This window comes from Balaenoptera ricei, chromosome 9 (assembly GCF_028023285.1).
Source record: "Balaenoptera ricei isolate mBalRic1 chromosome 9, mBalRic1.hap2, whole genome shotgun sequence".
In the NCBI taxonomy this organism is placed as follows: Eukaryota; Metazoa; Chordata; class Mammalia; order Artiodactyla; family Balaenopteridae; genus Balaenoptera; species Balaenoptera ricei.
The window spans coordinates 28665999-28678395 of record NC_082647.1 but is presented as its reverse complement, the minus strand read 5'-3'; the positions used below and the strand labels follow the sequence as shown (position 1 = coordinate 28678395).

The 12397-nt window shown below is 35.7% G+C and overlaps 1 protein-coding gene across 12 annotated transcripts in view; it reads right to left on the bottom strand.

Annotated features, from left to right (window-relative positions):
* CADPS2 (calcium dependent secretion activator 2) overlaps nt 1–12397 on the bottom strand; it is a 555896-nt gene that overhangs the window by 266134 nt on the left and 277365 nt on the right. For all 12 annotated transcript variants that reach the window (XM_059933509.1, XM_059933503.1, XM_059933501.1 and 9 more), the window contains one exon: nt 2271–2382. In XM_059933509.1, coding sequence (XP_059789492.1) covers nt 2271–2382 — 112 coding nt within the window. The remainder of the gene's footprint in view (nt 1–2270; nt 2383–12397) is intronic.

Genomic DNA, 12397 nt, shown 5'->3' with positions numbered 1-12397 from the left:
CACCCTGACAACCCTTCTTGGGCGTACGACACTATGATGAGGAGTCTGATTCTTTGTTCCAAATAACTGAGAAGACAATGGATGATCTTAAGGACAGAATGATGTGATTCTGTTTTGAATTTTAAATAGATCATAGTGGCTGAGGTGTGAAAGCTGGATCAGAAGGGACGAGATGACAAATGAGAAAGCCGTAAGCTGACTATTACTAGTGAGAAATAATGATGTCTTGAATTATGGTCGAGGAAATGTTAAAGTGTGAACATACTCAGTGTAAATTTAGGAAAAAGCTGACAGAACTTGCAAATAGATTGGGTATTAGAGTCAAAGAAGAAGAAGAAAAGGGCATGCTGAGGTCACTGGCTTGACAATGGCCCCTATGGAAGACTTGATGGGGTTGCTAATCAAAAGTTCTTACTTCAAAAATATTTAGTGTGAGATATCTGTTAATACACAATTAGAAATACCAAGTAGGCAAGTTGGATATACAAATCTGAAGCTCCAAGGAAGCAAACTAATTTAAAAATTGGAAGTCATTAACCCAAAAAAACATTTATAATCATGAAACCTACTGAGGTCATTAGCATAGATCAATGGATCTCAAGCAGAGGTGCTCCCAGGGGACACTTGGCAATGTCTGGAGACATTTCTTATCATCTTTACTTAAGAGGGGACGAGACTACTGGCACATATTGACTGGTCAGGAATGCTACCAAATATCATAAAATGCACAGAAGTGCTCCTAACAACGAAGAATTATCCTGCTCAGAACATCAACAGTGCTGAGGTTGAGAAACTCTTATACAGATAGAAAAATTGTCTTTCGTGTATCACAGGAACAAGGGAGCATGAGGTCTTTCTCAGATATACAACTGATTGGAAAATATACCACTCATGTACATAATTTAAAAATTGCTTTTATATATATATAGATATCTGTATCTATCTAGAGAGCTGAAAAATAAATTTAAAATACCTTAAATTACGTTATAGCATTAGACTTAAAATGGTTGCTATTACACAGTAAAAAATAGTTACAATAAGGAAACACGGTAAATGAATGTAATAATAATTTAAATGAGAAACCCTGATTCACAAATCCATCAGACCATATGCAGTCTCCAGGGTTCTTCTCTTAGATTATGCCACCTGTATACCTTTGTTGAATGAATAAATGCACAAATATGTAAGCACATGAATGAACGAACATTATGGTTTAGCTCTCTTAGGTATTAAGAAATACACATAACAGGGAAGCAGAAGAGGAAATCTAGCATATGAATGCAGACTCACAATTTCTGGAGTGTGGGTATCGATTCACGAAATCCCTAGAAATGAAAGAACTTCAAAGGTGTAAAGGATACAGAAAAGGAGGAAGATTTGAAATGAATAGAAATCCCAACTTTAGGGGGAAAAAAATCCAACATACACACGAATCCTAGCATCCTTTGACACCCAGTATCACACCAGCTAGCCACCATTACCAGAAATTTTCAAGTAAGACTTCTTAAGCCTTTATTTTCTGGAAAATATATATGAAAGCAGTGCTCAGGTCTGGGTAAAATAGATCCACATTACAGAAGATAACTTTATAGTCTACTCACTGGAACATATCTACCTCGTAAACAAAACCGCAGATAATCATTCACACAGAGAGGTGTTAAGATCACAAATCTACCGTAATGTCAGAAGAAGCTGAGTATAGGTGAGAGATACTGGATTAGAGGATAAATATATTATAGGGATGAGGAGGTGACTATAGGAAAAAAACAATTCTAGGTTAAAAGGTGTGTGGCGAAGGTCTTCTCACAGGGAAAATGAGAGAGGTACAAGAGATAAATACACTTAAGAGATATTCTGTAATCAATCTAATCACAACGAACAGAAAGAGCAGATGACTTCAAATATAAAGCGGATGCTTGTAACCCATGGACAGAAATGTTTGAATCAGGGTTACCTTTTACCAAGAAAGACAAGTTGGCCTATACCATTCACTCACTGGCCACTGGAGTACGTGTGACAAGAATGACTCAGTCAGTGACTATGACCTTATGTGTTCCCCTTAAACACCCAAGGCCTATCACAATACTTTCTCCATTATAGCAATTATGTTTAGTAAATCAGAGCTGTAAGCTGGGCTCATGGGAAACTACAAATAAATTATTAACGTACGAACAGAAGGTTTACACACTGCATACTGTTCCACCTTAACTCTAAATCAAGAGAAGTTAAAATTGTGCTCCCTAGGAAACACGGGGCTGACCATAACTCACCCTTCCCAGTTCTTTATCTTCAAGGGCCAGGACCCCAGTGCTTTCCGTGAAGAGTTTTACTTTGACCACAGGCCGTGGATGAGTAGTGGTAAAATCTCCTTGGGTTCCCCACCTGCAATGAAGTAACAAAGATTCTCTTTCAAATGCAGCATTAATTTTGTTTTCCATGTAGATGTGTTTCCTTAGAAGGCACATGAAGCAATGGAGAATCTTTCATGGCTCACTGAGATTTTTATCTTTGCTTTTGTTTCTGACAGATGGCACAGTCAAGAAAGAAAATAACAATAAGCTTTACAGCTTGTAATAATTATTCAGCTATTCTAAAAATTAGCACATTAGAGTACAAAACACAGTGTGCCATAAGAATTTAGGTTAAGGTAAAGCATTAAAGAATATATATATATAACTGAATCACTGTGCTGTACACCTGAAACTAACACAACACTGTAAATCAACTATACTTCAATTTAAAAAGAAAGGTAAAGCATTATAGATATAGCTATTGGAACCTATTTTATTAATTCAAACACAAATTACAACACGATTTTTATGGATGGCTAGGGAAAACTGTTAACGGTTTGAGTGTGTAAGAGGTAGTTTCTCAGAAATTATTTTTGCATGCTGAAGATTTCATACCATCTCTTCTTACAAAGTCTTCACTAGATATTTTATTTATATTTTTAAAAGTGGAGGTAATCATCTCATCCCTTACTTTATATGATTTTTTAAAGCTCCTGTCAAAAGGAAAGAAATAAGCACCATAAAAATAGGAGTGTTTTGCCATTAATTTCCCAGTACACTCTCCTAAGAATGAAGTAAGTCTGTCGATATCTGGCTTTTCAAATCATAACAAAATAACATGTTTCCTTGGCTTATCTTTTAATTAATAGCATCTCATCTTTACCACATACCAACTCATTCTTGTCTATTTACAAACTTAGATGGCACACACCTGATACTAAAAAATCTTATCAATGTTTCTCATAATTCTGAGATCAGACTTGATATTCAGCACAGCGTAAAGAAAATACCACTGAGAAAAACAGACATAACAGGAAGAAAAAGAGAGATTTAATGAGATAAGATTCCTGTTAAAAATCAATAACCAAATAAAAATACCAATTTCTTATTTAAAAAAAACAGTTTACCACATTCATGGCACTGTCTAAACTTTATTTTATAAACTTATTCAGAAAGCTGAAATACAGAAAACTGAGGTAAGTATACCAAAAACTAAATAATCATGATGTCTTCTCCTATCACAGCAGTTTTAATTTTTAACATTGTGATACATGTACAGTAAAAGCACAGGCCATTTCAATGACTGAAGAAACCTGCATCAAGATGGTTTGTTCTTTTGAAATTAAAGTCATACTTCAGAGGGAAGGGAAAGATTCATTCAGGATGGAAAGCAACTTAATTTCTATTTTAGATTTCTAGAAACTGATTAGCAAAGAATCTCTTTGCCATTTCATAGAATTAAGATAGTCTGAGATAAAGTAGAGCTAAAATAGGAATAAAAATAAAAATAGATTCAGAACCAATATAAGGAAGGAGAGAACAATTCTTAATTTAGAGTGTGGAATCTTAAGCCTTGAATACAGTCAGGCGATCTGGATAACAACTCCGGAGTTGACGCCCATGACATACCCTTCTCTTTATTTAGTAACATGTGGTTAAATTTGGAAAAGTAACTTTTGGAGACATTTTCTTATAACTGAAATCAATGATTTTTAGTAGTCATGTAGACACAGCCTAATAGTTTTCCACAGAATTTGCTGATCTTTTAAACTAAATTCTCTTCATAAAAATTCTTTTGTGTATTAAATCAATGATATTTTGTCTCCTCTGTCAAAAATCCTTTGAAACTATTACAGTTTTATATGATTATTTGTAATTCCTAATCTACTCCAATATGCAGTTCTCCAAAGAGAAAAATATTGACTGACCCTATTAACCATCACTGAGGGACTTGGTGAGTTTTGTCTTTTACCCTCATCCTCCTGTCATTTTACCTGAAGGAAGGGAAATGTGTTACCAATTCCACTTTGTTGGATACAATAAGACAAATAACATCATACATGTAAAGAGCTGTGCTCACCCACGATCGCATGAACTTCCGGAAAACTGCCTACTCACTCAGATCCTTGACAAACAAGCATCTTCAACAACTGTTCTTCGGTCTTTATTCACTGTGGTACGTCTCTCATTTACTCATTAAAACCATTTTATCGTGAACATCCTACATAAGTTGTCTAAAAGTGAGATACAATGTAAATAATAAAAAGAAAATCGACATTCCCACAGCTCAGGTTAAGATGAAAAACGTACCAGGACATTAGAAGAGCTCTGTTCAGGTCTGCAGTGGTCACATCTTCCTCTCGCCCCTACTCCACACTACCACCAAAGTAGTTAGGATTTTGGATTTTATGTTAATAATTCCCTAGAATTTCTTCTTAAAGGGAATATTTTCAGCATTTTACCTCTGACTGTGACCACTGCTCTAGGTTTCTTGTAACTGGTTTTTAATGGGTAAAGAAAATTCTGTTTTCCTAGTTCATTATATACACACGTGTAAATACATCAGAACTTATGTGTGTAACATACATATATATTATTATATATGACATCACCAGTAGACCACAGATATGTCATATATATATATATAACATCCCCTGCTCCTATATATCATGTATATAATCCACTTTTGGACTTTGTCATTGCTACATCATAAATATGTTACATGGAGGGTCATAGATATATCACAGATAACGCTATATATCAAGGACATAGATAAATCCTAGATAGATTCTATCATCCAGAAATGGATAATCTAACATTTTATTAAATGTTTTCCTCCATCTATTGAGATGATTAGTCATTGCAGATTATATTAATCCATTTTCTTTTCAGAGATAATCCTAATTTCTTCTCTTTAAAAAAAAATTTAAAAGCACAGGGAATTCCCTGGCAGTTCAATGGTTAGGACTCTGCGCTCTCACTGCCCAGGGTGTGGATTCAATCCCTGGTTGGGGAACTAAGACCCCACAAGCTGAGTGGCATGTCCAAAAAAAAAAAAAAGAAAAAAAAATTAGATTTAGTACGCTAATATTATGTATCAAAATTCACGATTGAGACTGGCTTGTAGATTTACATTCTTGTATTTCCCTTGTCTGTTTTTGTTATGCTAACTTTATTTGAATGAGTTGAAAAGTGCTACAGTTCTCTGAAAGAGTTTGTAAAAAATGGGAATTATCTATTCTTGGAACTCACCTATTAAGCTGTTTGGGCCCAGTATTTCTTTGTGGAAAGATATTTACTAATGATTCTATTTCTTCACTGGTCATAGTTACAAAACTACTCAGGGTTTTCTCTTCGAGCCAATTTTGATAACTACTATTTTTCTGGAATATATTGATTTCATCTAAGTTTTTCAAAAGTATTTGTACAGAGTTGTAAAAATTCCCTTATCTTTTGAATCTACAGCATCTGTAGTTATGTCTCCTTTTCATTCCTAATATTTTTCTTTCATTTTTAACCTTGAGAGAGGTTGTCTCTTTTATTATTCTTTTCAATTTACCATTGTTTGACTTCGATCGATGACCCTCTCTATTGCATGTTGGTTTTCTATTTCATTAAACCCTGCTCTGTTATTCCATTCTAATTTATCTTGTGTTAATTCTGCTGTTCTTTTAAAATTTTAACTTGAATGCATGGCATTAATTTTAAGCCTTTCTTTTGTTCTAGTTAAGCATATAAGGCTATAAATTTCCCTTAACCACTTTAAGTACAACATCCTATAAATTAACAATATTTTTATTAATCAGCTGTTTATAGGTGTTTTTAAATTTTTAAATGAAGTTCTTTTTCTTAAGCTCTACTTTTAGTGCATCATATTAGAGAATAAAACTTGCATGACAGTAATCTTTTGAAATAATTAAAACTAGCTTTATATTCTAAAATATGTATGTATGCATGTCTATGTGTGAGTTTAACTTTTCCATGAGTACTTGAAAAGTATTCTCTATTGTGGGCACAGTGCTGTATATATGGCTATAAGCTCAAGGTTGTTACTGTGTTATTTTTTTATTTTTTAACATCTTTATTGGAGTATAATTGCTTTGCAATGTTGTGTTAGTTTCCACTGCATAACAGAGTGAATCAGGTGTATGTATACATACATCCTCATATCCCCTCCCTCTTGCATCTCCCTCCTACCCTCCCTATCGCACCCCTCTAGGTGGTCACAAAGCACCAAGCTGATCTCCCCATGCAATGCAGCTGCTTCCCACTAGCTATTTGGTAGTGTATACATGTCAATGCTACTCTCTCATTTCATCCCAACTTACCCTTCCGCCTCCCTGTGTCCTCAAGTCCATTCTCTACATCTGCGTCTTTATTCCTGTCCTGCCCCTAGGTTCATCAGAACCTTTTTTGTTTTTGTTTTTTAGATTCCATATACATGTGATAGCATACAGTATTTTTCTGTTTCTGACTTACTTCACTCTGTATGACAGACTCTAGGTCCATCCACCTCATTACAAATAACTCAATTTCGTTTCTTTATATGGCAGAGCAATATTCCATTCTATATATGTGCCACATCTTCTTTATCCATTCATCTGTCGATGGACACTTAGGTTGCTTCCGTGTCCTGGCTATTGTAAATAGTGCTGCAATGAACATTGTGGTATATGACTTTTTGAATTATGGTTTTCTCAGGGTATATGCCCACTAGTGGGACTGCTGGGTCATATGGTAGTTCTATTTTTAGTTTTTTAAGGAACCCCCATACTATTCTCCATAGTGACTGTATCAATTTACATTCCCACCAACAGTGCAAGAGGGTTCCCTTATCTCCACACCCTCTCCAGCATTTATTGTTTGTAGATTTTTTGATGATGGCCATTCTGACCAGTGTGAGGTGATACCTCACTGTAGTTTTGATTTGCATTTCTCTAATGATTAGTGATGTTGAGAATCCTTTCATGTGTTTGTTGGCAATGTGTACATCTTCTTTGGAGAAATGTCTTTTTAGATCTTCTGCCCATTTTTGGATTGGGTTGTTTGTTTTTTTGATATTGAGCTGCAATGAGCTGCTTGTATATTTTTGAGATTAATCTTTTGTCAGTTGCTTCGTTTGCAAATATTTTCTCCCATTCTGAGGGTTGTCTTTTCGTCTTGTTTATGGTTTCCTTTGCTGTGCAAAAGCTTTTAAGTTTCATTAGGAACCATTTGTTTATTTTTATTTCCATTTTTCTAGGAGGTGGGTCAAAACGGATCTTGCTGTGACTTATGTCATAGAGTGTTCTGCCTATGTTTTCCTCTAAGAGTTTGATAGTGTCTGGCCTTACATTTAGGTCTTTAATCCATTTTGAGCTTATTTTTGTGTATGGTGTTAGGGAGTGTTCTAATTTCATTCTTTTAAATGCAGCTGTCCACTTTTCCCAGCACCACTTACTGAAGAGGCTGTCTTTTCTCCATTGTATGTTCTTGTCTCCTTTATCAAAGATAAGGTGGCCATATGTGTGTGGGTTTATCTCTGGGCTTTCTATCCTGTTCCATTGATCTATATTTCTGTTTTTGTGCCAGTACCATACTGTCTTGATTACTGTAGTATTTTAGTATAGTCTAAAGTCTGGTAGGCTGATTCCTACAGCTCCATTTTTCTTTCTCAAGATTGTTTTGGCTATTCGGGGACTTTTGTGTTTCCATACAAATGGCGAAATTTTTTATTCTAGTTCTGTGAAAAATGCCATTGGTAGTTTGATAGCGATTGCCTTGAATCTGTAGATTGCTTTGGGTAGTACAGTCATTTTCACAATGTTGATTCTTCCAATCCAAGAACATGGTATCCCTCTCCATCTGTTTCTATCATTTTTAATTTCTTTCAGCAGTGTCTTATAGTTTTCTGCATACAGCTCTTTTGTCTCCCTAGTTAGGTATTTTAGGTCCTAGGTATTTTATTCCTTTTGTTGCAATGGTAAATAGGAGTGTTTCCTTAATTTTGCTTTAAAATTTTTCATCATTAGTGTATAGGAATGCAAGAGATTTCTGTGCATTAGTTTTGTACCCTGTTACTTTACCAAATTCATTGATTAGCTCTAGAAGTTTTCTGGTAGCATCTTTAGGATTCCCTATGTACAGTATCATGTCACCTGCAAACAGTGACAGTTTTACTTCTTTTCAGATTTGGATTTCTTTTATTTGTTTTTCTTCTCTGATTGCTGTGGCTAAAACTTCCAAAACTATTGAATAATAGTGGTGAGAGTGGGCATCCTTGTCTTGTTCCTGATTTTAGAGGAAATGGTTTCAGTTTTTTACCACTGAGGACAATGTTGGCCTGAGGTTTGTTATATATGGCCTTTATTATATTGAGGTAAGTTTCCTCTATGCCTACTTTCTGGAGAGTTTTTATCATAAATGGGTGTTGAATTTTGCCAAAAGCTTTTTCTGCATTTACTGAGATGATCATATGGTTTTTATCCTTCAGTTTGTTAATATGGTGTATCACACTGAATGATTTGCGTATATTGAAGAATCCTTGCATTCCTGGAATAAACCCCACTTGATCATGGTGTATGATCCTTTAAATGTGCTGTTGGATTTTGTTTGCTAGTATTTTGTTGAGGATTTTTGCAACTATGTTCATGAGTGATATTGGTCTGTAGCTTTCTTTTCTTGTGAAATCTTTGTCTGGTTTTGGTATCAGGGTGATGGTGGCCTCATAGAATGAGTTTGGGAGTGTTGCTCCCTCTACTATATTTTGGAAGAGTTTGAGAAGGATAGGTGTTAGCTCTTCTCTAAATGTTTGATAGAATTTGCCTGTGAAGCCATCTGGTCCTGGCCTTTTGTATGTTGGAAGACTTTTAATTACAGTTTCAATTTCAGTGCTTGTGATTGATCTGTTCATATTTTCTATTCCTGGCTCAGTCTAGGAAGGTTGTGCTTTTCTAAGAATTTGTCCATTTCTTCCAGGTTGTCCATTTTATTGGCATATACTTGCTTGTAGTAATCCCTCATGATCCTTTGTATTTCTGCAGTGTCAGTTGTTACTTCTCCTTTTCCATTTCTAATTCTGTTGATTTGAGTCTTCTCCCTTCTTTTCTTGATGAGTCTGGATAGTGGTTTATCAATTTTGTTTACCTTCTCAAGAACCAGCTTTTAGTTTTATTGACTTTTGCTATTGTTTCCTTCATTTCTTTTTCATTTATTTCTGATCTGATCTTTATGAATTCTTTCTTTCTGCTAACTTTGGGGTTTTTTTGTTCTTCTTTCTCTAATTGCTTTAAGTGTAAGGTTAGGTTGTTTGAGATGTTTCTCGTTTCTTGAGGTAGGACTGTATTGCTATAAACTTCCCTCTTAGAAGTGCTTTTGCTGCATTCCATAGGTTTTGGGTCATCATGTTTTCACTGTCATTTGCTTCTAGGTATTTTTTGATTTCCTCTTTGATTTCTTCAGTGATCTCTTGGTTATATAGTAGCATATTGTTTAGCCTCCATGTGTTTGTATTTTTTACAGTTTTCTTCCTGTAATTGATATCTAGTCTCACAGCATTGTGGTCGGAAAAGATACTTGATACGATTTCAATTTTCTTAAATTTACCAAGGCTTGATTTGTGACCCAAGATATAATCTATCCTGGAGAATATTCCATGAGCACTTGAGAAGAAAGTGTATTCTGTTGTTTTTGGATGGAATGTGCTATAAATATCAATTAACTCCATCTTGTCTAATGTGTCATTTAAAGCTTGTATTTCCTTATTTATTCTCATTTTGGATGATCTGTCCATGTGAAAGTGTGGTGTTAAAGTCCCCTACTATGATTGTGTTACTGTTGATTTCCCCTTTTCTGGCTGTTAGCATTTGCCTTATGTATTGTATGTGCTTCTATGTTGGGTGCATAATTATTTACAATTATTACATCTTTATGTATTGTATGTGCTTCTATGTTGGGTACATAATTATTTAAAATTTACAATTACAATTACAATAACATAATTATTTACAATTATTACATCTTCTTGGATTGATCCCTTGATCATTATGTAGTGTCCTTCTTTGTCTCTTGTAATAGTCTTTATTTTAAAGTCTATTTTGTCTGATGTGAGAATTGCTCCTCCAGCTTTCTTTTGATTTCCATTTGCATGGAATATCTTTTCCATCCCCTCATTTTCAGTCTGTATGTGTCCCTAGGTCTGAAATGGGTCTCTTGTAGACAGCATATATACAGTTCTTATCTTCGTATCCATTCAGCCAGTCTAGGTCTTTTGGTTGGAGCACTTAATCCATTTACATTTAAGGTAATTCTTGATATGTATGTTCCTATTACCATTTTCTGAATTGCTTTGGGTTTGTTTTTGGAGGTCTTTTCCTTCTCTTGTGTTTCCTGCCTAGAGAAATTCCTTTAGCATTTGTTGTAAAGCTGGTTTGGTGGTGCTGAACTCTCTCAGCCTTTGCTTGTTTGTAAAGGTTTTAATTTCTCTGTCAAATCTGAATGAGATCCTTGCTGGGTAGAGTAACCTTGGTTGCAGGTTTTTCCCTTTCATCACTTTAAATATGCCTGCCACTCCCTTCTGGCTTGCAGAGTTTCTGCTGAAAGATCAGCTGTTAACCTTATGGGGATTCCCCTGCATGTTATTTGTTGCTTTTCCCTTGCTTCTTTTAATATGTTTTCTTTGTGTTTAATTTTTGATAGTTTGGTTAATATGTGTCTTGGCATGTTTCCCCTTGTATTTTTCCTATATGGGACTCTCTGCACTTCCTGGACTTGACTATTTCCTTTCCCATATTAGGGAAGTTTTTAACTATAATCTCTTCAAATATTTTCTCAGTCCCTTTCTTTTCCTCTTCTTCTTCTGGGACCCCTATAATTCGAATGTTGATGCATTTTTATGTTGTCCCAGAGGTCTCTAAGACTGTCCTCAATTCTTTTCATTCTTTTTTGTTTATCCTGCTCTGCGGTAGTTATTTCCACTATTTTATCTTCCAGGTCACTTACCCTTTCTTCTGCCTCAGTTATTCTGCTATTGATTCCTTCTAGAGAATTTTTAATTTCATTTATGGTGCTGTTCATCACTGTTTGTTTACTCTTTAGTTCTGCTAAGTCCCTGTTAAACATTTCTTGTACTTTTTCCATTTTATTTCCAAGATTTTGGATCATCTTTACTATCATTACTTTGAATTCTTTTTCAGGTAGACTGCCTATTTCCTCTTCATTTGGTTTGTCTGGTGGGTTTTTACCTTGCTCCTTCACCTGCTGCATATTTCTCTGTCTTCTCATTTTGCTTAACTTATTGTGTTTGGGGTCTCCTTTTCGCAGGCTGCAGGTTCATAGTTCCCATTGTTTTTGGTGTCTGCCCCCAGTGGGTAAGTTTGGTTCAGTGGCTTGTGTAGGCTTCCTGGTGGATGGGACTGGTGCCTGTGTTCTGGTGGGCAGGGCTGTGTCTAGTGGTATGTTTTGGGGTGTCTGTGATCTTAGAATGATTTTAGGCAGCCTCTCTGCTAATGGGTGGGGTTGTGTTCCTGTCCTGCTAGTTGTTTGGCATGGGGTGTCCAGCAATGGAGCTTGCTGGCCATTGGATGGAGCTGCGTCTTAGTGTTGAGATGGAGATCTCTGAGACAGCTCTTGCCGACTGATATTATGTGGGGCCGGGAGGTCTCTGGTGGACCAGTGTCCTGAACTCAGCTCTTCCACCTCAGAGGCTCAGGCCTGACACAAGGCCGGAGCACCAAGACCTAGTTAGCCACACGGCTCAGAACAAAAGGGAGAAAAATGAAAGAAAATAATAATAATAATAAAAGAATGAAATAGAATGAAAGTATTAAAAAATAAAAAATAATAAAAGAAAAAGAGAGCAAGCAAACCAACAAACAAATCCACCAATGATAACAAGCGCTAAAAACTATACTAAGATGAACATAAAAATCAGAAACAAGTCAGTCGCAGGCAGCAATCCCCAGGTCTGCAGTTGCTCCCAAAGTCCACCTCCTCAATTTGAGATGATTCGTTGTCTATTCAGGTATTCCACAGATGCAGGGTAAATCAAGTTGACTGTGGAGATTTAATCCGCTGCTCCTGAGGCTGCTGGGAGAGGGTTCCCTTTCTCTTCTGTGTTCGCACAGCTC